Source organism: Syngnathus typhle, linkage group LG20 (assembly GCF_033458585.1).
Source record: "Syngnathus typhle isolate RoL2023-S1 ecotype Sweden linkage group LG20, RoL_Styp_1.0, whole genome shotgun sequence".
Classification (NCBI taxonomy): Eukaryota; Metazoa; Chordata; class Actinopteri; order Syngnathiformes; family Syngnathidae; genus Syngnathus; species Syngnathus typhle.
The window spans coordinates 1,867,427-1,893,258 of NC_083757.1; the positions used below are offsets into that span (position 1 = coordinate 1,867,427).

The window sequence follows — 25,832 nt, forward strand, 5'->3', positions numbered from 1 at the left end:
AGTACAGTAGTATTCACTGTACTGTAAATGAGGAAGTAGCAAGAGAGAAAAAAGAAACAAACGTGAAATCTGGTCAAAAGTGCAGACCTAACGCCGGAGTTGCAACTTGGAGGGTGTCATGCATGGATGCCCCCTGGCACCTCTCCAAATAACCTCCAAGCTTTTCCAATTAGATGATTTGCACATACGGAGCACTCCGGTTATGAATGGGTGCATGACTCCAAGTCCCGCCTTTTCCGCTTTACGCTGAACCAATCAGCGGGCGGGATGCGCGTGGAGGCGACGTCACGACAGTTGCAGTCGTGTCGCGATTGGAATGTTAGCGACTAACAAACGTAACAACTGAGCAGTCGGAAATTGGTCACTTGGACTGAGGATTTCCATCGGTTCTCTTCGTCTTGGAACCTTTCCGTGCATCCGTGCAGAGCGAGGTGATCGAGCGGAGAACTTAGAGCCGATGCGCTCGATATTCTATCAGCGCATCTCGGCCGACGTGTGGAGCTTGTTGGAGATAAGAAGAGCAATGCCAGGATTCGTCAGGTTATGCTGAACTGCTCTTCTCCAGACGCGTCTCCTCTTCTCTCGGCTGCATTCCCGGAGAAGCATGGAGTGATCGGAGAGGAAGGAGAAGACCGCTTCGAATCACGCTGAGCCGTTCGGGACGGAGCGCAAGCTGCAACGCCGACTATGCTTCCACCTTCTCCTGCTTAAATCGAGTTAAACGGACAAGCTTTGCACGGAGGGAACCCGGGGGGGACCCCCTGCTGCTGTTTGCCCGGAGGGAGCCACTTCCCAGACGGGGACTTTTGCATCTGAAAAGCTCTGAATGAGAGTGGGGCGAAGCGCCGTGCAAGAGCTCGCGACCCACGGGGTTCGGGCGGCACTCGTCTTTTTCGGTGCACCCAAGAGCCTTCGACATGCTGGAAGTCCTCACACGCGAGAGAAAGGCAACCCACTTTTAAAATCGCCCACATGCGCTGGATCAATCTCTGGATTTGGGAACCGATTACGCAGAAGAGGGGTTGGGGATCCTTGGAGGAGGCAGCCGGACGATGGAGCCGTGTAAGCGGGATTGCTGAGAGCCTAACTTGGGGCTACTTTGCTGTTTTTATTCCCAAGCAAGTCGCATCTGTTCCCTGGACACATGCAGGCCAAAAAACGCTACCTGATCCTGCTTTCGGTCGGTGCTTGCCTGGCGCTTCTCTACCTCGGAACTGTTCCGCTTCAGACGCCGAGCAGGCACCGGAATGATAGCAGACGTCATGGGTACCGACCCGATCACCCATGGCCTCACTTCTCGGACCGTTTACACCCATTCTCCAACCTTGATCCATGGGATCAGACTGACACCGAGGAGTACAACGTGCACGCGCTTGTGAGGCATGGCCGGGACGTGAACAGCAGTGTTTCCAAAGGCAAACGCTGCCGAATGGAGTCATGCTTTGACTTTTCTCCGTGCAAAAAGAATGGATTCAAAGTTTACGTTTACCCGCAGCAGAAAGGGGAGAAGATCTCGGAGAGTTACCAGAGCATTCTGACCACCATCGAGGGCTCCAGGTTTTACACCTCAGACCCAGGTCAGGCGTGTTTGTTTGTGCTGAGCTTGGACACCCTTGACAGGGATCAGCTGTCTCCACATTACGTCCACAATCTAAAGACCAAGATCCAGAGCTTGCCTTTGTGGAACGATGGCAGGAACCATCTTATATTTAACTTATATTCCGGGACGTGGCCGGACTATACGGAAGACCTGGGCTTCGACATCGGCCAGGCCATGCTGGCCAAGGCCAGTATCAACTCGGAGAACTTCAGACACAGATTTGACGTTTCCATCCCTCTTTACCCCAAGGAGCACCCGAGGACTGGCGGGGAACGGGGCTTCCTCAAATATAACACTATCCCACCTTTTCGAAAGTACATGCTTGTCTTCAAGGGGAAGCGCTACCTGACCGGTATCGGTTCGGACACCAGGAATGCCTTATATCACATCCACAATGCAGAGGATGTGGTGCTGCTCACCACCTGCAAGCACGGCAAAGACTGGCAGAAGCACAAGGACGCACGATGTGACAAGGACAACGCAGAGTATGACAGGTAGAGACTCATTTGTGTGCCATATAGTCAAAAAATTACATATTTAATCAGAGACACAAGTGAAAATTTCTTGATTATTTTTGTGCTAGTAGAAATGCTACCACAATAAATCAAATCAATTAATAAATAAAATGAAATATTTTGTATATATTTTTTCAAAGTAGCTTTAATTGACAATGCATGCATGGTAAAATTTCTAATGCACATCAAACTTAAAAACCAAAAAATTAAAATATTAACAGAAACAAATATTAAAAAGTAATGCCGCCTTCTAAATCAGCATCGAATAAATGTTTAAGGACACATAAAGCCGACTGATTAAATTTTCCTGCCAAGTGTCGCTAGACATTAGCGTCTCAATCAATAAATCTGACATTCATTGAAAAAAAATCACATTGTAATGAGAGGAGGGGGGGGCGTTATAATTCTCACCTGCTATAGGTAATAACACCTCATTTCCCCTCAAATATGAAACGCCGTAAAAGAACTTAATTAGCCCCTCACGCCCCCTTTCTACCCGAAGCTCCGAATCAGCATCCCTCTGTGGTTGAACTTGTCTGCGGTGCGTGTTAACAGGTCGGGTTGGCTCATGACGGTATTTAGAGCAAATAAATCAGTTGTAATTCTTTCCCTTTTACCGAGATAACGTCATCTTTTCCAGTCGGGGCCCCGGGGTCAGTGGAGCACCCCTAATTTTGGAGGTCCGGGCGATTCCCTGCAGCTGTTGAGTTTTGGATGCAGAAGGCTGAGATAGTAACAGGGAGGTGTACATTGCAGGAGGAGCTGCGCTGTCAAGCTCCCCCCTTCCCTGCGAGACCTCAGTTTGATCTTCATTTATCAACCTGGGGATCCTCCGCCCTTTAAAGCCTGGATAAACTCAGGCATGCGATAACAGCACTTGTTGTGCCTTGTGGTCGTGCACCTCCACCTGTACACACACACTCTGAAACTAAGTCGAAGCTTCTGAATCGCCGCAAGAGCCAAAGCGGTTATTGCAGTGTTGCGCAATACCCCCGGCGTGGTTCCGAGGAAACTCCTTTGCGGCGCATCATAACGATATCGCACGTGTTGTGTAAACATGAAAAGTGGTGGGACCGTTTTGATGGTGCTAATGTATAATCTCTGGGTTTTTTTTTTTTTGTATGGCAAGTCAGCAGGAAGAAAAAAAAAATCATGTCCAGACATGTGAGAAAGAGTTGAGTCATGCTCCAGACAAGCAGGGAAGTTTGGAAAGTCTACAGGACACCGAAATCATCATTATAATCGTTTGGGAAGAAGTGTCACCCAATAAAAGTTAGTGTGCCAGGGGCGGTGCTACGGGGTGGCCGCCCCGGTGGCCGCCCCATATCTGAGTGAAGATTTTGATCAAATTCTCAGATAAAAGTTTTTTATTGCTCTTTCCATATGGTTGCGTTACATTGAGGTACATGGATGCGTGTCGCTTGAAGGAATGCGGTATAGATCTGAACTCTGACCTCTGAAACCTCTTCGCAGCCTGACTTGCCATGCATAAAGAAGAGCTCCAAACCACACGAGCGAGTAATTGTCACTCCAGATGTAATATTTTCCCTCGCATATCCTTGAGCTTTATGTCACTGACAAATGGATGTTCAATTTAGTATCCAAATTAGCCGACTAATCAATTATCAAACCGATCGCCTCGTGTTTGAAGTCATCGTTTACAGCCCGTTTTTAACCGTCCAAATCTTCCGATTTCTCTCAAGTCCCGCACTGATTCATCTTTTGCGTTGAATCCAAAAAAGACATTTGCAAACATCTGCTTTTACTTTGGCAAACACTGACCGTCCACCCTTCTTGTTGTGATCTTGCTCAGCTGTTACTTATTTGTTTTTGTTTTTTTTATCACTAGATAATACCAAATCAACACAAATAATTGTTTGCTAAACAGTAATCAGGGGTATTTTTAACAAATATTTTTTAATGCAAACAATTTCATCTGATTCATCGGTAGAATAAAAATATGTACATATTTAACAGTGACAGCCCGATACTTTTACCAATCCTGCCTATTCCCTGTTTCGATTGAATTGTTCCGTTTTGATGTCATGTAAACTCATTTGGTTGTCAGCCCACTCGTTGGAGAAACCCTGACACAGCCCTCTTAGTTAAATTGGATTTAGCGCATCCAACAGGATGCGGGTGAGGAGGCCAATGCCTCACCGAGACGATGCCGCGCTTTGCACACTCGGGAATGCACGCACGTGTCCAAACAGCCGGTAGTTGTTGATGACAGAGTTCCGACTATATATATTTCTGCCTATATATTCGACTGCGGCGTGATCCCCATCGCCGACACAAAGACGGAGGGATGCAATCGGGCGCTTCATCAGGTAAACACGGGGTTCATAAAATAAGCTTGATGATCGAGTCGGCGATCCGATTCTCACCAGCGACCGGTTAAACAGGCGGCTCGTGAAGGAGCACAGACGGCGAGGAAAGAGTCCATTAACGACGGGCGGCTCACCGTGGAAACATTCCGGGTCTGCGGGAAAGCCGGCGATTTGAAAAATCGGATGACGCGTCATGTCTGATGCCACTCGCATCTGCCGTATTAAAATCGTCCGGCTGGAGTAACGGTGATTCACTTCAAACCTTCCCTTTTCAAATGTCTCGAGGGTTGGACCGTAATTACGTGTCTACACGTGTTCATTATTCTTCATACAAAGGCATGTGTGCTTACTTCTCGGGCCGACATTAATTACCAGTCCTTTGTACACAGCTGTTTTGGGAATGCTCTGGGTAAAGTGCCCTAAAAGTGAAAGATTTGTTAGTCGCACTAATTAAATGGCTACGGATGTAGCAACGGTGCCATTTTAATGACTGTAAATGGGACCGGCAAAGGCCTTATCGCCCCCAATTGCTATCTAAAGAAAGCCGGGCTACATTTAAGTGAAAAGTGTGATAATACACTTGGAAACATGCTGGTGGGTGTTTCGAATGTCAGGAAGGACAAGGTTTGAAAAGTGGAAAGTAGTATTTGGTGAAAGCAAAAACCATTTTCATCACAATCGAAACGATCAGAAATCTCCCGTCCGCTCATATCCGCTTTTAAAACCGCCAAGGTCGCACGGGGGGGGGAACACGGAAAGTGGATGAAAAGGAGACGTTTGGAAATGTCAAGAGGAAATTTAAAAGGCTGCGGAAGCAAGTGAGATACGACTGATACGTTGGCAGCACATGGCAATGAGAAAAGCTTGGCCCCGGAAAATAGCGCATTGAATTTGTTCCCATTAGGTGGCAACGACAGGAACACAAACTGAACACTGCTTGTTTTATTACAGCGGTTTCATCAGCAAAAATGTTCCGGCTCGGGGGAATTCCTTTCCAAAGTGCTTTTGGTGCCGCTCGTTTCACCGCCGTACTCTCCATCAGTCTCTCGCGGCGTTTCTTTCTCCCTTTCCCCATCTTTGTCACAACAATGGAGGAGCGGGTTTGATTGGGCCACGTTCGCGTGCTTGCCGTTTCCGAATGACGAGGCGAGGTTTGACATTTTGGCGACGGGGTGAGAGGAAAGCCAAGGAAGCAACGGGTTTTTTTTTTTTTTAGTGAGAATATTGCAGCCACATGAATGTCCAATCGTGTTGCTTGCTTTCTGCATGGCACGAAAGGGCGTCGCTCTGCTATGTTTATTTTTTCCCCCCCTGTTGTCAGATTAATAAATCATGAATATTTCATGATTGCCTGGTCTCCGTTAGATAACACATCACCTTGCGACCAAGAATGTTAATGATGCACCGTATAATTAGTTTGAGCGTGTCGCAGGCAACCTAATTAGGACTCTTTGATATTTGGGAGTGTGTAATAGCGTCCGTTAGTTTAATGCTAACACTCAGCGGAATGCACATTTTACTCTTTAATCAACTGTTATTGGAAGACAAACGGTGCAGCAACACATTTAGACGTTCAGTAGGGTCAAAGTGGAATTTCTAGGTCGGGCAGTTTGATACACTCTAGTTCCAAGTAAGTCTGCCAATTTGTCAAAACTCGTTTTGCCACTAGAATCATTGCCCTCGGGGATCATATGTAGTAATTAAACGTCAAATGACATCATCAAATAGAATCAACATGCAACGGCAACCGATATTTATTTGCCCTCTGTGGAATTACGTCATAAATAGACCACCGGACAGCGACCGTGTTTGTGTTCAAATCTTTTGTTTACATTTTCAGTCCCTGTATGAGTGGCTTGTGTTGTTTTGGTTTTCTGTGGGGTGTTTTCTATCGGTGTGTGTGCACATCCCTGTGTTTGGGTCTTTGTCTTGCATATGTGTGTGTGCGTGAGCGCACCCTGGATGGCTGGGGTCATGACCCCGCTGTCTGTCCCCTTGCTAAGCGAGGAAGGCAAAGCCCCACTCGGTGACCCACATTCATTGGGGGATTACCAGTGCAGCCAAGCCGCCTCTGGGCTCAAAGGTGGCTGCGGCCATGTCGGGGGGCGGGGGGTGGGGGAGGGCGGGATTTAAGAATGGGAACCAATTTTCGGGTGGATGTGAACTCTGCTCCAACTAGTCTGTGAAACTTGAGACTTTATACTGCCCCCCCTACCTTCACTGGCGGAGTTGGGATTTGGGGGCGGTCAATAGATTTTATATTTATACATATTTAGTTTCCCCAGTGGTATGTGTACCTACATTGTGTCTCTTTTCGGGCTGAACTCTCGGGCTCATTGCGTGCGAGGTGAGATGAGTTCGTGAGAGAAAGTCAGGGGTCACCGCTGCTCCCAGGGGTTTGTCGGGCTATCCTGAGTGAGTGCCACTGTGGAGCACCTGACCAGAGTTATCTCATCAAAGAGGGGCAGTGTGCAGAAAAGATGGCCTATATCCAATGTGGCTCGCCGCAGGCACGACTTCTAAAATCTCCTTTAGGCCGCTATCCAACTGAGGGGGCGAATATTTGCGACCAGCGGGTTCATCGGCGTTTCGTCAGGTCGCCAATTTTTTTCTTTGAACATGACCTTGAACCAATCCTGATCAGAACGCAATGTCAGTTACCTCCAAAAAAAAACGCAATTGTCAGCAAAAGTGGGGAAATGAGAGGCGGGGGTGTTTTTTTTTTTTTTTTGCGACCTCGCAAAGTAGCCGCTTTTATGGCGTCGGGAGGCCTTTTGGTATATATTTACCGACAGACATCAATGGATCCTTGACGTCACTCTCGACCTTCCGCCTTCCTTCCTCAGCACCTCAAGAGTGAAAAGTGTTTGCCGCTATTCATATTCAAATAGTAATTGGGCAGAGGGTAATCTGAGTCAAGGTAACTTCGACGCAAGGGGGGGGGGGGGGGCAGGTTTTGAGTTGAAGTTGAGTTGAATGCTTTAAAAAAAGCATTATGTCACTGAAGAATGCGCTGTTTAAGGGGCCAAGGCTTGAAGTAGAGAAAGAGTGTTTTGTTGGAACAGATCTGGCTGCCTGGCAGGGCTCTTCCCCCCCCCCCCCCCCCCCTCACCCCTGTCTGGTTTTTGGTGCTTTATGACTCAGTTTGACTTCCACTCTCCGGGCGTAAACGTTGCAATGGGCTCCTTTTGTGCTCAAGTTTACGCTCTTCCTGAGGAAACACTCGTGCCTTGTTGACATGGCGGCCCTGGCCATTTGGGCTCACTGTCATTCCCTCACGTTTGAGCCCTCTCCACTTCTGAAGCGTCCATTTCCCCTTTTGTCTTTGGGGCCCAGCGCAAATCACAATGACCGACACCGAACCGGGCTCCCCGTTTGGCAGATTCCATCACACTTCACGGATGAATGGATAAGTCAAAATAAACAAGGATGGGTTCGGATGGGGAGAGGGAGAGCCCCGGGTACGGCGTGATGGCCCTACAAGAGGAAGGAAGTCGTCGTTTTGGTTTATCGCGGTTTTCCCAGTTGCCTCGGCAGCTTGTTTGACTTTCATGTTACTTATTCATGAGTTGAATGCCTTGCAGAAGGATTCCATGCTCATTTCAGACTTGGGGACAAAGTGTAGCCTCTGGTGGTGACGCTGGATATTATAAATTAACACTCGTACTCTTCCCGAGTTCATTCTGTTTCCTCATCATCACGCTCCCACAGTCTAAAAGCCCCCACACATAAACAAGCTTAATATTGCATAGAAGTAAAAAAAAAAAGATTCTCATGGAAAGCTTTTTTTTTTTTTTCCAGAGAGTCTGCGAGACTTGATGACATCACAGATGGAAACATTTTTGAACGTATGAGTCATTTCCACTGCGGTTTGATATTTGGTGGCATTTCTTTCCCCATCTGGTTCGTCCACTTTATACGTGGCCACTTACTCGTTTCTGTCGGTTTCCTCGTTCCAAAATGACTCGCGTGTGTGTGAATTCCCCGATGTGTGTCTTAACACTTCCCTGTCATCCAAGCAAAACAAATTAAAAAAGCCTCCAGGTAATCCGTTTAAAGGCGCCATGCTAATTGCTGCTAACGATTTTAGGAATCATTTTTTGAATTTCACACGACTTCCGATTGATAGCAAAAGCCACGTACAAACAGCCTTTGTTCAGCTCTCACATTAATACGGTACATCATTTTGTGACCACTCGCCACAACGTTGTTCCTGTTCCCACTAATTGTATTTGTCAAAACACTTTCTACTTGATATTCTGCCCGCTGGGTCTCCAGAGGTGCGTTCATCCTCTCTGCGTTACCACCTGCTTGCCTGAACATTCATTTTGCTGCCCAGACTCTGAATATCCGAAAGAATGTACGCGATTGACCTTCCAGTCCGATGAAGAAAAAATATATAAGTCGCATTTGTTTTTCATAGTTTGGGTGGGGGGGGGGCGACTTATACTCAGGAGCAACTTATATACATATATATGGGTTTTTTTTCACTTTTTTAGGCATTTTATGGCTGGTGCGACTTATACTCCGGTGCGACTTATAGTCCGAAAATTACGGTAAATAAAAAATAAATGAATAAAAAAATTGAAATTAATAAATCACTTCCTGCATGTCATGGGAATTTCTTTTTTGGAGGGGGTGCCTTTTTAGTCAGTGGTAATTCGCTACATGTGTTCCCTTACTATTGAGGTAAAAGGTCAAATTCTCCAGAGATTATTCCAATGTGCGTGTGCGTGCATGTGAGTGTAAAAGGAAGCTCGTCTGCGGTTTCGGAGAGTCTCCGGCGAGTATTTTCTCGCAGCTACCTAGCTCGCCATCTATGAACGCACTTAAGGAGGATTTATGTATTTAGGCTACGGTGCAAACTCTTCAGGATTGCACGGGCTGAAATATTAGCTAATTATTTACATTGTCGCCGGCAAGAGCACAGACAAAAATCCAGACAAGTATGTGTTAAGTTTACTCTGCAGTCTGTGCGTGTGTGTGTGTGTTTGCATGCACGCGTGGTGCGAGGCCAGTGTGTGTCCTTTTGATAAAGTAGGACTGAGTCAGTACTTTTGTTCTCATTCAATGGTCTCCTCTTTAAGCCTTGGGGCAAGCATCCTTTTACTCAGGGTCTCTCTTATTATCAACACAGGACTCAAATCATCCTTACTGTCGACTCAGCAGTATGTTGTTTAGTCCAAAAAGTGGTCCTAGATAGATCCAACCGTGACCACTCATGTGGAACCTTCAGACGCTACGGAATATGAATAATGTATCGTCGGCATGCTGAGTTCTTATTTGTTATTTGCGTGTACTCGTAGTAGGCAGCGTGGCAACACACATTAGCGATGCAACCCTAGAGCAGTGGACGAAATGGGCAGCCTAATATTTTTTTGCTCATCAACATGAAGACGTCAGATTTCCTTGAGTGTGTGACATGAGAACATCTCATTTGAATCTCTTCCAGCCCCAGCTCGGCTACCTTAAGGGTCTGTTTTGGGTTGACGGCTGAGTGAATTTACTCATGTGCGGAGCAGAGGAGATTCATTATTCAATACATTTCTTTTAATGCCGACTATGGAGCGAGACCAAATGAGCCTCAAAGCCGGCGGCGGCGCTTTCTGGATGCTGATAAGCTTTTTTAAAGGACGTCAAGGCGGCTTTTGGAAAAGGCAACATTTCTTTAAAAAAAAAAAAAGCTGAGGCAAGGAGATCTGAGAAGTCTGTCGCCGTTGACTTTGTCGTCGCATCACTCAAGCTGCTTCATATTTTGTCTGTGTCTCGTCCAATTGAAATAATTACTTTTAAATAAATGGGAATTGCTCCAGCTATGGAAATACATCCTTATTTAGATGGTTTGATTCTCTTTTCCTTGTGGATATTAACAAAATTAATTTGAGAGTCCCCAGAACTGTGATATCAATTTTTTTTTTTGGACAAGCATTTTAATATATTCCATGCAATGGAAGCAGCGGCAGTGCCATACATCTTTTCTCATATCACATTCACAGACAGAATTATGGGTGAGGTGTGAATTAGATCACACACAACTCTGAGCTGTTAAGAAATATAATGAATAGCTGCAGAATCCGAGACTGCTTTAACAAACCGCTGTCGCTTCACAGGAACTTTGTTTCAATTAAACGGTTTAGAAAGCCTGCTCACCTTTGCTCATTTGTTCGTGACTAATGTTGACACTTTGATATATACACTTCTGGCTTTTACAGTCGAGTAATTCCACCAAACAGAAATGATTGGTTCTGCCCATCACAGTACACTATTTTGCTTTGGGGCCGTTCCGGCTATCAAAGCATGACCACGCATGACTGACGTCTTTGGGATGAACGAGAACTAATATTGTTGGCACTTTCATCCAACACCACTGACCTCTGACCTCACAATCGCTGGACGGACGGGGCAAAAACTCCCACAGACATACTTCAAATTCTTGTCGAACATTTTCCCTGGAGAATGGAAGCAGGCTCATATTTTCCGTTTTATCTCGTGGAGCTGTCTGAAGTGGAACCGTAAAAAAAAAAGGCGGATTCTGGAATTGTGGCAATTTAATTACCGTATTTTCCGGCCTATAAGGCGCACCGGACTATAAGGCGCACCTTCAATGAATGGCCCATTTTAAAACTTTATCCTTATATAAGGCGCACCGGACTATAAGGCGCACCATTAATGCATCATGTCAGATTTTTAATCCAAATCAAATCATTCTCCATTTTATCTTTTCTATTTCAACTTCAGACGGAACAAATTACTTTATAATCATAAAAGAATGATCCGTAGTCTTTTTGAGTCATGATTCATAGTCTTCAGCGGGCCACTTATGATTGATTTCATGACACAATGCTTTGGGCCAGTTTGAATTTAGGAATTTGGTCCACATATAAGGCGCACTGGACTATAAGGCGCACTGTTGGTTTTTGGGAAAAACTTAGGTTTTTAGGTGCGCCTTATAGGGCGGAAAATACGGTAGTTTGTGTGAGACTGAATCAGAATTTGTTCTTTTGTCGTCACAGGGTCATAAAACACAGAAGTGGGTCATGTGATCAGTCCAATTGACGTGGTAACTCTTCTGTTAATGATTGTCTGCTAACGCGACCTTATCAAGGCCGTAAGTGTCACAGCGTCACTCCTTATCAGTCTGTTATTGCATGGATGGATATGCAAAGTCAGTATTGGCGCGGAAAAAGGGAAACCTCGACTCCAAAGGTCTTCTATTGTACAGCTGCTCTGTTTTGGCTGCGGGAATCCGAGCGGCCACCCACAACAGTTAGCAGATGTGTTTACATCTTCCTCCGCTCAGTCGTAGCGACGTTTATTAGTCTGTGGAAATTCATGCACTTTTATTCAACATCTCGGCGAGGAGATTTTTTTTTTTTTTTTGGTACCGCTTTGCAGTTTCTCTGCATGCAATTGTCTCCACTGAAACTTTTTAACCCTGCGTAATAAAATGTTTTTCCAGATAAATGGCACAATACCCACTGGCTTGTCTTTCTCATTCATCTCCAAATAGAGTTTTGGAAAATACTCCGGAGGTACTTTATGCTGGCAGTTGAATTTATGTCTCTACTAGTCATTAAACAGTGGCCATCATTCAAGTTCCCACATAATTATTTATTAATAATCGACTAGATGTGTGTTGTCACTCCATGTGAATCAATGTTTACTGGAAACAGTGACTGTTTCAATCCACGCAATGCGGTATTACCGTAATTTTCGGACTATAAATCGCACCGGAGTATAAATCGCACCAGCCATAAAATGCCCAAAAAAGTGAAAACAAACATATATATGTATACAAGTCGCTCCTGAGTATAAGTCGCCCCCCCCACCCAAACTATGAAAAAAAAACGCGACTTATAGTCCGAAAATTACGGTAGTTTCATTTTTTTTTTATACTCTGCTATTCCGTGAGGATGCAATACCGCACCATTCATCAACGTTTACCTTAAAGTTTGACGGACACCGGTCGACAACAATGATGTAACGGGAAAAGAAAGTCCGTCATCGTTTGAAATAGCTGAATGGCTCTCATGGTCATGCGGTGACCTGATGGAAGAACATTTGTGGCAGCAATTTAGCACATGGGTGCTTCCGCTGTAGGGGTTATTGTATCTGTCACGCACGGCTGCGACTGCGTCGACCCCTTCTTGTGTCTTTGGGGCTGACCGGCGCCGCTGTAAACTCACTCGCTTCCAACAATAGAGCACGAAAATGAGACACCGGAGGTAGACGAGAGGAAAATGTGGAAAGGAGAAATGAACAGGGTGACAAAGTGAGTCCAGAACAAGTGTCGGACTTACAAAACCGACTAGTATCGGAGCGGTAGACAAAACGCTGCTTTGAGCTGTGACCCAAACGGAGTGGGGAGGGGGCGGCTGTAGGTCAAGCCACAGCGGGTCTATGAACCCTCCAAAACCACAGATTTGTAGAAGCAGGCCCGCCCTGACCCGCCATACAAACGTACTGTATATGTGCACGTGCACGACCGTGTTTGCTTAAAGCCACAGTGTAGCACAGGCCAACAGCTGCTGAAGCCAATGTGGTCAGCACTGACCACTACTTTTTTATTTTTTCCAGACCTCATTCCAAGCCAGAAGTTCTAGCTAAGATTTTTTCTTTTTTAAATATAATGAAGGATTTTCCCTATAATAAGAGGAACATCAATGCAAGTAAGCTGCTTGTAATGGACAAACTTAAGGGAGAAGTTCTACAATAAAGAATTAAATAGACAGCTGGGGGGGCGGCTCGGTGGCGCACTTGGGTAGCACGTCCGCCTCACAGTTAGGAGGGTGCGGGTTCGATTCCACCTCCAGCCCTCCCTGTGTGGAGTTTGCATGTTCTCCCCGGGCCCGCGTGGGTTTTCTCCGGGCACTCCGGTTTCCTCCCACATCCCAAAAACATGCTTGGTAGGCTGATTGGACACTCCAAATTGTCCCTAGGTGTGAGTGCGAGTGCAAATGGTTGTTTGTCTCTGTGTGCCCTGCGATTGGCTGGCAACCGGTTCAGGGTGTCCCCCGCCTACTGCCCGATGACGGCTGGGATAGGCTCCAGCACGCCCGCGACCCCGGTGGGGACTAAGCGGTACAGAAAATGGATGGATGGATAGACAGCTGGGATCATCTTAAAATGTCACTCGTGCATCATCGTGTCTTTCTTCTTTTTATGTTTCCTGAGGGGATTAGTAAAGAGGGCACAGATTGTACAATTGTGGACTTTTCCCACAGAATCCAAAGATTGACCGCAAGCTTTAATAGTCATGCTTTAACAGGATGTGACTAAATAACACTAACCACCATTTAATCGAGAACGTTCTATGAGGAAATCTTTTTTTTTTATTCATATTTGATTGTTGTACGTTTTTTTTTAAACTTCAATGAATGAAATTTGCAATTTGCTGCTCTTATCCTTCAATCAATACAAGAGCCCCCCCCCCCCGGGAGACATTAGCGACTAGCATGGGTGAACCGATGCCAGGAGAAAATTAGTTTGAGGTGTGGACTTTGGCCTTATTGTCCACCATTTCAAAGGATGTCCGCTGAGAAAGGAAATGAAGGGTGTGGAGGGACGGCGTGACCAGACAGCCAGAGTGTGGAGTTGCCCCGGCGGAGGCGGGACCTGCCACATCAAGAGCCCGACCGAGTCAAAGATCTCTCATAATAATTAGATATGCATGTCACAAGCATTGTTGCAAATCTGTCTGGTCACATCTTTGGTACAGTGGTGTTCCTCCACATCCCCGCCGGCTTATTGAGTGAAGCTGGCAGCTTCCAAGAGAGAAAGGAATTGAAAAACGAGAATGTGTGGTGGAACCCCCCTACCGGCACATCCCTCCAACTAATTTCTCTCCCCCCCCTCTCCCCGCAAACACAATCCCTTTTGCCTTAGTAACCTCTCGGCTTTTCCCAGTGCCAACCCCTTTCGTTGGCCCATCACTCAGTGCTCCGGAAAATCCGAATCTCTTCAGTCAGGGATCAAAGCTCAAAGCACAGCACAGCCCAGCCACCGTGTGAGAAGTCACATTCTTTGGCTGATCTGCACAGACCTGCCATGCGGCTTGACGGCACAAAAATGTTTGTCCGGGAGAAAATACATCTGGCAGTTTCTTTTTTTTGCCACCCCAGATCCCTTTTGGGTTTCAATTCATATCATTTAAAAAAAAAAAAAAGTACATGCAGATGGAGCCAGGTGCATGGAACCATTCCGGGATTACCTCAAATAGGATCACCGGGAATGAAGTGAACTTACCTTGACCTCTGGGGCATAGGAGGAAATGGAATGTGGAAAAGACAGGAATTGGCAACGCTAAATGTTTAGATTACATGGAGGGAAACAGGATGGACTGGAAGTTCATGAAGTCCAAAGCAGGTCAACTGCCAGAAGTTAGTCGATTATTGTAAGTCAGAAAGCAATTCTATATTGAAATTGTTCCAAGCAAAGTTTCCGATCCAAAGTTACTTCAACTTAAGTTTTCCATATTCTGCTAAAAATAGACATTGTGCCCTTTTCCCCTCAATGGCGCAGTGTTTCCATCTAACTGTTGCGGGAATTTCAAGTCAACTTTGAAATGTCAGTAGAAGGTAAAATGAAAGTCAGGTATGCTGCCGCAGTTGTCGATAAAGACCGAATTGACGTCCTGAATGAAAGGAATGTGTTTTTTTTTTTATTATCTCTGGGGAAAAAAAAAAAGAAAATGTAGAAGGAAGAAATGTTTGTAAATGACTCTGGCTGGAAGATTCAAATATGCACGCATTTAGAAGTGGAACATTATAGCTTCATGAATCTTCTGCTTCCATCTGTTCAAAGTTGCATCTGTTTCTTTTTAATGGCCATCAAGTTGCGTTATTGATTGAGCTGAAAATAACCCACGACTCTTTATATCGCACTCGGCGTCTTTGAGAAAATGACTGATGAAGAATAGTTCCCGTTTTATGACATCCTTGAACAGGTCGCGGGTGCTTCTCAACAGCCTGCAAGTGTGTATTTTTAAAACTGAAGAAAATGTTAGTATCTTGTTCTGTTTTTTTTTTTTCTCCATTAACGCAGTTTAGCTTCTGGAAATAGATTTGGGCAAAACATCTACGTGCTAGAACTGGATATGACTCAGAGAGAGAAAGTGCTCGAGAAAGCAAAAGGATCAGAAAGAGGTAGCGAAAGAGAGTACAAAACAAAACCGAGCCAACCTGAAGCATCATATTGCATTCTGCAACATTCCACTGCTAAACTAATCAGCCCCATTTTCTTATTCTTATCTTCTTACCAGGCCTTTAAAAGCAAAAACATCTTTTCCATTTAAATCAAGTGATGCAATAGCGAATTAGAGTCGCTAAACATTTACTGTCTGATACGCCCATGCCTTTAAGAAATTGATGGAAAATATAAACCAGACCTGCCACGAATAATGTTGGTTAATGACTCGTTTCATTATATGCAAAATGGAAATAAAAACAAAAGGGTGAATTATTGCATCTCATTTCGAAAAACGGAGCTATTGGATGGCGCACCGCCATAAATTATTAACTGGAATAAATGTGATAGTGGCTAATTTGTTTTACCATAACATAGCGCTGGTGACAAACCCAAGGCCCGGGGGCCAGATCTGGCCCGCCATAGCATTTTAAGTGGCCCGAATTGGAATACGTCCTTCACGCTCCCTAAATAAACATTGGATATACCAGAAATGATTTCTGTTCTATTTGCCGCATGGGCGCCTGGACAGTGAACCCATACGGTACACGAAGAAGACGATTCATAGAAATACAAACAGGTCTGCCTTGTGGGAGGTGGGTCGGAGACCGTTCCCACGGAGCCTCATTAGGCGATGTGCTTGTGAGGAGAAAGAGTCAGCCAGCCAAGGCAGGTGCTAGTGGAGGTGGCTTAGTACAGGTTGTGAAGATATGGAGCTGAGAAAGAACCGGAAGGTGGCAACTTTCACAGGGAAAATAAAATGATGAGCATCCAGCGCAGTCTTGCCGACCGGAAAAGTTTTTAACAGTCATGCGGGGAAATGCGAGAGATGGCAAAAAATAGTCTCCGCTGCCTTTTTACACTTTGCTTGTTATACGCTTGACATTCTCCGTAATGTTCATGCAAGTCACAGTCCAGCATGGAAGGCCTCAGTCACATTTGCGGGCAATGCTCTATCGGTCTCCATTCCGAAGCCATCACCTTGGATTATTTCTTGATTTCACGAGAAAAAGCCGACTGTTCTCAATGATTTTTCCTCAAGTGAAATCAGAGCTATTTTGCATTTTTGCTCACTGCCTGGTGAGTGCTGCATTTATGTAGTCACCTACAATCTTCATTCTTATTCACTTTCTCGGGCTCCCGCTGCCCGTTTCGTTCTTGTTATATAATACACGGAGGCTTATTCTGCTCTGTACGATACCCCCCGCCGTAACGTACGTACATCAAGGCGTCACAAGGGCAAAGACGAGGACTGCTGGTTGATAGATGGAACATATGGTGACTAATCATTATGGAGTTGCGGTGTCATGACCGCAGAAGACTTCCATATGCAGCCCCATTGTTCTCAGCCACACATGCTTGGGTGTTGATTAGCTCCGAGATCACGCTGATGTACATGCCGTTTTTCTTCACAAGTAAGAAAGCCTGTTTTCAGGCTTATAATTAGCGGGAACTGAGCCACGCTCATTTGCCATAATCAAAGTCCGGGCTGTTCAAGTTCAAGTGGGTTGTCTGGAAGGTTGTGTTGCTCCAAAGTTTCGGTTGCTCTTCTGACGGAGTTTATTGACAACAGTCTGATGAGTCACTGGCTTTAATATTTGAATTGAATATTTTATTTGATTTCATTGGATATTTATTTAATTTTACTGCTATGTTTTCAAGAATGCCTTCCCATAGATTTTGATTTTCAAATATAATTTTAGCACCACGAGATCATGCTCCTTAAGAAATAATGCCCCCCCCCCCAAAAAAAAAAAAATCCATTAGCACCTTGTGACAGCCGTAATCCCAATGGCTAATTTCATTATTTGTCAGTTGCCTTCTGGTAAAAAAAAAAAAAAAAAACGCAAAATGGGATCCGAAACACATTTTGTGTGTAAAATTAAGACGGCTTCCGCACTGACGATGACTCAGAAATAAGCCGCCAACACACCCGACCCTATGAAGTGTATGGCAAGCTTTCAGGAAGGGTGACTAAAAAAGAAAAAAGGATATATGCAATGAAACCGGAAATCTGCTGGTGAAATGAAAAAAAAATATTGGAAATAGGCCAAATAGGTCACCTTTAGGATCTTTTTCCAATATTGGAAATCTTTTTATTCCCGGCATGCTGTCTGTGATCTGACCTTGTCTGAAATCCTGTGGGCCATTGTCAGTCTAATCTCAGGCAGCTTTATTTTGCGTGTGCAGCCTCTGTCAAGGCTTAAGTTGCCTTAAAGCTGCTGAAGAGCCATGCCACTTGGCTGCCTTTGCTCCTCGGTGAGAACGGCCGCACACTTGAGAAACCCGAAGACCACGCCGTCACCCCGGGGGGGGGAAGTCTCAGTCTGCATTTCCTTCTTTTAGTCTGCCTCTTTTTTTTCCCCCCACTTTTTGTGCAATGACGTAACCGCACAAAACCTCTCACGTGTTAATACCATGTCTGAGTGCGCTGCGTGGTTGGACAGTTTTCATGACATAAGCAGACAGTGACGGAGAGATCTATAATTTCCCCCCGCTTGCACTTTTTTTTTTTTCTTCTTTTTTAGACTTCCTCTGTTTCCTTCTGTTGACAGAACTTGGATCCGGGGCGTAAAGGGAATGCCCTGTTTTTATGCTCCAATTTTCCGGCGTGTGGTTATATTATAGCCTTGCAGCATATTATAGCATTTCCAACGAGCCCGCACGTTCTCAATAGAAAACATCAACTTGTATCATCGCTTATTCACTTTGCCCGCTGCCAGTACTTAGTGAGCCATACGTCACAGCCAGCAGAGTGGTACGCTTTGTGTGGATCTCTCTAATGGATCTAGCAGGAGTAGCTGGAGTTAAGAAAGTAACCCCTGCCATCATCTCAAATTACCCTCAAGTCTCGGCACTGGAGCGCACTTTATTTTTATCTCATTGCCTTTCACGCAAATGATTGCAAATTTGTAAATTCACTTTAACTACAAATTGGTACTGGATTTGGATTTTATTGAAAGGATGTAAAAGTATCTATATCAGGATATATCTATCTATCCGTATTTATTTATTTTTTATTTATTTTACCCGAAAAAAAACGCTTTTACATTCTGCATTGGTGCTTTGCGCCCCCTCTTTTTTTTTCCCCCCTTTGTGGCTTAAGTTAGCCCAGTCGCGATGATGTCATGATGGATATTTTTCCTATGTTCCCGCTTTATAATCAAATAAGTTAGGGATGAATGTGAGAGCTTCAAGGTTTTACGGTAAGTCACGTCGATGCCATCGTGAGTCTTACCAGATGACAGTCGTAATTGCCCTTTAAATGAGTAAAGTGTCTCCTTACATATAAGTCTGTTTTACGAAGCTATACTATTCGAGGCAATCCGCTGCCGTGTGTGTATTTATGTACACACTACGCTGTGTGTTTTGACTGTGCGGTCACCCTTTTGGCGTGTGTGTTTACCCATGACCGCAGGACATGCACGTGTTTGTGGCTAGAGCCGGCCCCTATTGAATATCAGCGTGCACGTGAAGGTGCGTGTCTGCTGGAAAGGAGAGGCAGGTAGTCTGATTCACCCCCCCCCCTCTTCTCCTTTTGCCATGGCAGGGGTCAAAGGTCTGGTGAGGAAACATTCCAGCATTCTTGCGCAGTCTAAATTGGAGTCAAGGCAGCCTCGCCTCTGGGATTAATGGGAGGCAATGTTATTTAAATACAAGGTGAAGCTGGCGACAAAGGACAACCCCCTCAGGCGGCCCCCTTCGTTGACTTATTAATGCTTGACATTTAAAAAAAAAAAAAAAGATTTTTTTTTCCAATATCGCTCTGAAATCTGATCAGTTTAATCTCAGTCACAATACTAATTTCCTTTCCAATATTTAATTAAGCCTTATAGCTGAGCATTTAAAGCCTTGTTGGAATGTTAGCTCAAGGGCCAAGCCATAATCAGATGTTGTCCAAGGCAGTACTGAAGATGCAGAGGAAGTGGAGAAGTAAAAAAAAAAAGTTTGCATGTACGGGTTTTTTTTTTTTTTTGGCCTTGTTTTGTCTTGCTTGTAGGTCACGACCTCCGAGCTCGGTACGATCAGTTCTCGCTTGCTGTTTGAATATAACACACCTGACTTCTGCCTCTATATTCCAGAAGACCAACTTTGGACTTTTTATTTAGTTCCTATTTTGCTGATACGTGACTAATAAACCAAATGAACCATCTTTCCAGATTAGCCACCCCTTGTCATGCTAAATAGCATATAGGTAAGCTTTTATTTTCTTGCTGACTCATCGGTATAAGTACTTTCAGTATCAGATGGACTTGATAAAATCCTATTAGCAGACATCCACTATGTTAAATGCAAGCTACTATCTTTTAGTGCTCATAAAAAAAGATTCTGTAGTAGATCTCATAGTGGTTCCGACTAAAAGGCCTTGCCAGTGGAAGCCATTAAAATTTAAAATCACATTTAGAAAGCAGATTGTTAATATCTGGATCATTTTAGCTTGTTTTGTTTTTTGGTAAAGCCTGAAAGGAGATTGTTTGTTATTTTACTTCTAATGGAAGGCAATAGTTGTTTTTTTTTTTTTGCTGAATCTGATCCCGCTAATTTCATTTCCGAAAAGAATTCAATAAAAATGATATTGGTGAGGGTAACGCAGGATTTTATTATTATTTTTTATTGAATTTTTCTAAACTTTGTGCACAGTCACAAACAAATGAACCCCATTTGAATTTCACGTCCTCCATCTTGCACCGCACGCACAAAGTGGCACCTTGGGAAATGAAGATGAATGACGAGCGCTTTGCTAAGCAGCGCCGCGAGAAGCTTAAGGAGATAATGTGGGCGCAAGCATGCACCGACATCAGCCTCCTACTTGGTTTACACACATTATGCAACGCACAAGAGCGTTTTATAAACCTTCCCCATGCCTCGTCTTACTTGTCAAGCAAAAGAGACGCTTTTGTTCCATGGCATTAAAGCATTTGGGTGTCGAACGGCTTGAAGCTTTAAGTGTTCCGGCGCCCTGTTGAGAAAATACAGCGCTGATATGAAGCTTATTAGACAGGCAGCTGCAGAGAGCCATAAACAGGAAGCGCTAATGTACTCCCTGTATCAGTGTCGACTTTGCCTTTTTCTAAAAGCTTGCGTGAGCGCACACGTTAAAAAAAAAAAAAAAAAAACATTTGGGGATAAATACCAGACTGATTCTTAACTGGAAACTAAACAGGAAGATAATTAGTAGCATTAATGAGTGAAAATAAAAGGACAATGAACAAGAGATACCAATCATGAAGGCAATATTGTGATTAAAACGGATCGGACGGAGAGACCGTGATTATTATTTCCAATTGTGTCTCTTTGGCACGAGATCTGAGTCCCCCTTCTGAGAATCAACAGAGATGTTTGGGTTCTCCAACCTTTTTTACATGACTCATCTATTGACACTTTTCCATCTGTAAAAATATGAAAACATAGCGCTGTTCAGTGTGGCTCCCTGGAATTTTTATTTTTTTATTTTTCGCTCAACCACAGTAACATTTTAAGACCCATAAGCTGAAAAAAAAATAGCATACAAGTCTGCTGTCTTAGCCGTGGTTCTTATTGTCAGAGAACATTTTTATCAATGTGTCTCTGAAACAAATTTTTTTTTTTGATGATTTTCCAAATAAAAAAATAAAACATTAGCAGGAAATACGTCAAAGTAAATCCTTCAACACAATAACAATGAGCTAGTATCATGTCAGGCAAAAAGCCAGTCATACTCTAATAAGACACGTAATACCCGCCGCACACATGGGCACGTACACGCGCGCTCTCAAAAGGGAAGCATTAATCACGTCAGGGGCTTGTTTTACTGAAGGAGCTCCGCTGAGAGAAATGCTTCATTAATATCAGCCCCCCGGCCTTTTAGTTAGCAAGCTTACACACAAACACAAGCGCACGCAAACACGTGCTTACAAAGATAATGTAACGTTCTATTTGCGTCCTATATGCGCTCACCTCTAGCATTGTTGAAGAAAAAAAAAAAATCTGGCCATCGGTTGATGTTTGGGTTGGCAAACATGCACGAGGTGTTTGTGCAGAGTTACTTGGGGAACCTTTTTTTAATTTATTTCTTCTTCTCTCCCACGACGTCCACTTATTGTCTGCTGCTTCGCTTTTATAACATCTAAGCCCCTTGGTAGTCTCCCAACATAGTGATGATACGACAAAAAAACACACGTGTGGAGGAAGTGTCTGATCGGATAACCCGCAGGAAATGCCCAACTTCACTTCCTGTTTACATAAACGATTGTTCTCCATAGTGGTAAGGATGTGCGTGTAAATGTATCTCTAAAGAGCTCACTGGCAAAGTGCTATTTGCATTCCGAAGATGTAAAGTACACAATATAAGGCCCGGCGTGACGTCATCGAACCAGACGGGAATGGACCACGAGTGCGCGAAATTTAATTGCGATTACAATTTGGAATCGCTGCAAAATTAGCGGAAGAGTTCATCCAGGTTCAGGCGCATCCGATGCATCAGCTGAGGTATCTGCGGCAGACGTGATGCATAATGAAAAGGCCTCAGCCTCGTTTAAAAAGCTAAACAGCCAGACGTTGTCGGAGCAGTTTTTCTAATGATATCTCTGATGGGTTGGAATTGATGGTTTTATTTGTTTCGTTTTGAACTCAATTGAACTCGAGAACTACACAGAGCCAGATGCGTATTTACACTGAACAGTTTCAGAAAATCTGAGAATTTAGTTCCCACTATTCTGGGATGTTGGGTTTTATTAAACAGATTTTTTTTTGTGTCCAGAAAAATATTTTTGTTTGCTTGGATTAAGGGTTCAAGTATTTCCACACGTACTCATCGAGGGCTGTCACTGTTGAATATATTTCGAATGATTCCATCGATTAATCAAATAATTGGATCCAATTTGATTTTGCCTGAAAGTGTATCCCAAAACCATTTTGCCCATTTAATATTGCTTTGTAAGAAAAACAAGCCAATAACAATTAAACAATAGTGCACAATAGAATTCATTTTCCAGCCACCAAACTCTTTGAAACCGAAATAAAAGCAGATGTTCGCAATTGTGTTGTTGTGATTAAACACAAAAGAGCATGTGTTTGTTTTTATGAATGACTACAAAAAAAATGATAATAATTGTGGGAATATTTTTGATGCTGCAAGATCGTCCCAGATCAAATGTTAGGGTATCCCACGGTGGGCTGAGCCTTGGGTGACCTCATGAACAGTGGATACGATGCCAACAAGGTGAATGTGTACAACTCCTGTCCATATCTGAAAGCGATTAAGTGGTTTACTCACTGCTTAACGAGATAAGGATTCAGCATGAAAGCAAAAGCCATGCCGCGATTTCATCCTATCTATAAAGACACGAGTTAATCTGCACTTTGAAAACAGTGGTGGACGACTTTAATTGGGGATCTCCTCGTTTATGGCGCTGGAGATCTCGCCCAAGGTCTCAGTACGTGAACGTAGAATAGCAGAAGCGAAATGAGGCGGGATTGTGACCATGAGATGCTTCATCGCATGTGCACAAAGAGATTCTGTGTTGGTCAAAGGGTTATGTGAAGTTGGAATCATCCGTGGGTGTTGTTCAGCGCGCCATCTTTCCTTGAGCTCGCTATGCCGAGCTTCTATCGCACCTTGTTCTCTCTCCTTCAGCCCACACAGACGTTCCTCCGCGGTTTGACACCTGAGTGTGCGGCTTCCACGTTCCACATGATCTAAAGAAAAACGTGGGCGGGTGGGAAGGAAGCAGCACCTTGGTTCTTGAACAGACACACGGAGATGTACACGCTGGTTTCACACGGGGAAGGCGAAATGTCAGCCTTGGTTTGAGGTGGCAGGTGCAGCTGCTGCTTTTTTTGCACGCTGAGGTGTCTGGCAATGGCCGAGAACTACCGTTGCTTAAATTTGCCTGAAATGTCAAAACACCTGAGGAGGCTGGACCTGGAGCTTTTGTCTGAACCTCCCCGACCATCAACCTCTTGTCGGAAACCTTAGCGATGACTGCGTAACCTTTCCAAAAAGTGCTTTGGCTTTTATTCGTCCATGGTGTTCTCTTTTGTTAGCGTTAGCTTTGCGATTGTTGGCTCATGAATAGCGTGGCTTTTGTGCTTCCTTTCATGCCGAGGTTACCCTCAAGGAGTTTAATAAACATCTTTTCTAAAGAGCAAGGCTATCAAGGATTCCATTAAGACACCCTTGGGGTTTTTCGTTTTTTTTCTAAAACATGATAATGGGGAAAAAACGCCGCGTATTTAGTCGAGACAATTCCTCGTCTTGTGCTCGGCATTTAGGATCGCCTCGGAGGCAAACGATAGACTCAGGCTCATCCGTCAACGCTTGGCGCAGATGTTTGCGACTCTTAAGATTTATTGGATGTCTAATTTAAGAGTTCCTCCGTTTTTTTGTAAATCACTCTTCAGCGAGTTGTGTTGTTGTCACCAGAGGCCCGGAATAGTTTGAATTGTCCGACTTTGTTCACGGCAAGAATAATTTTGGTGGCATATGCTTTCTTCCCTTCTATCTCTTCACCGCCAGTCCTCTAATCCTTTTCTTGTGTGCTTTCTTTTGTTATTCCATGCAATTACCCAGCCGCCACCGTTCCCGTACTCTTCTTGTAGTCATCCATCCATTCGAAATTTCCCCGTCTGATCTTGTAGCCTCATTTCACCGCAACCCGGCATTATTTCCCCGCACATCTCAAGGTCACTAATGAAAATTCTGGCACTTCAACCGCCGCAGGTTCTGTATAGTGGCTTCATCAACAACCTGCCCGGATTTTTTTCCCCCCCCCCCATCTTTGTTTCAACCACGGAAAAAATTCCAAAGGCCCAGCCGGCTCGCCTTACTGACTGAATGTCTCAGCGGCTGCGTGGCTAACTTAAAAGCGACTTTCAGACCTCAGGCTTCTGCTAAATATCCTCATCTTGCTGTAATTGGTACTCTCGGGGTGCCTGCAGGGTAAAAAAAAAAGCTTGTCATTGCCTACACGGTGTCTCAAAAAGACGTTTAGGAATATTTACAGCCAGACGTTAGTGCCTGTTGGGAATTTGGGAAAGTAACTGAGTGACAGTCCTTGAAGATACTTGGAGTAACACCCTTAAATCAATCAAATATGACCGTAATTATCCTCCTAAACAAAGGAGTGAGACTTTCACCTCGAAACGGGCCCTTTATCTTTTCAGATTATCCCGCCAAGCGCTAAAATAATATTTAAAAGTAATTCTGATGATTTATTCAATACCAGTCCAACAGCTTGTGGAGATTTTTTTTCAAAATAAGCTTAAGTATGAAAATAGCTCATTAATGTAGATTGCTTTAGTGTCTAAAAGACTCAGGATATAACAGGCTGGGGGAATTCTTTGAACAGGAAAAGGAAATAACCGTTAGGCTTACCGTGCTTTCCATCTCAGCCTTATCTTATCTGTCAGACTCATGCTGTGCTTTCCATCCAGCCCAATCCGACCTTGTGTTTGACCTTCCAGTCCAGAGAGCTCTTCACTAAGCCCCGCCCCCTCCCCCCGAAATGAAAACATTGTGTGGCGATGCGCAGTGGAGAGTCGGGGTCGCCTATGTCCTGCCGAGCCCACCTGCTGCTTTTAGCGCTTCTAAGAGCTTTGACCAGTTGCTGAAATATCCCACAGGAGGTGTTGAACTCGTCAAGTGCAAGTATGGTCGAGAAAAATCTTCCTGGGGAAAACGACTCGCAGTCTAGTGGCAAAGGTCTCAAGCATTTAGGATGTAGATGAGTGCTTTTAAGGGTGGAACAAAGGTGTAAAAAGAAATCCGTGCGCATCGTGAAATTGCAAATATCTGTCCTTTTAATTTCCTGTGTCAAAATGGCTGCTGCGGAAAAGGTCACTAACACAACAAAGCTTATCCGAGAAGAGGTCGACAACATACGGCCTTTGTCGCATTGTACCGTAATTTTCGGACTATAAGTCGCACCGGAGTATAAGTCGCACCAGCCATAAAATGCCCAAAAAAGTGAAAAAAAAAACATATGTATATAAGTCGCTCCTGAGTATAAGTCGCCCCCCCCCACCCAAACTATGAAAAAAAAACGCGACTTATAGTCCGAAAATTACGGTACTTTTGGTTCTTCCAGCTACGAGAGGTTAACTTGCACACTCATCAAGTCTTCTTTTTGTCTTTTTTTTTCCCCCTCCCCACCATGACTATCCCGCTTCCTCCCACCGATGCTGCCGCCGTTCGTCATCCCCTCTGATCTCCGCTCTCTAGGT

General features: G+C 44.4%; 1 protein-coding gene across 1 annotated transcript in view; it reads left to right on the forward strand.

Annotated features, from left to right (window-relative positions):
• Positions 1-282: 282 nt before the first annotated feature.
• The window catches only part of ext1b (exostosin glycosyltransferase 1b), a 56,853-nt gene continuing 31,303 nt past the window's right edge, over positions 283-25,832 (forward strand). The window contains exon 1 of the mRNA XM_061266928.1: positions 283-2,094. Within this exon, the coding sequence (XP_061122912.1) occupies positions 1,145-2,094 (950 nt within the window). The 5' untranslated portion in view covers positions 283-1,144. The remainder of the gene's footprint in view (positions 2,095-25,832) is intronic.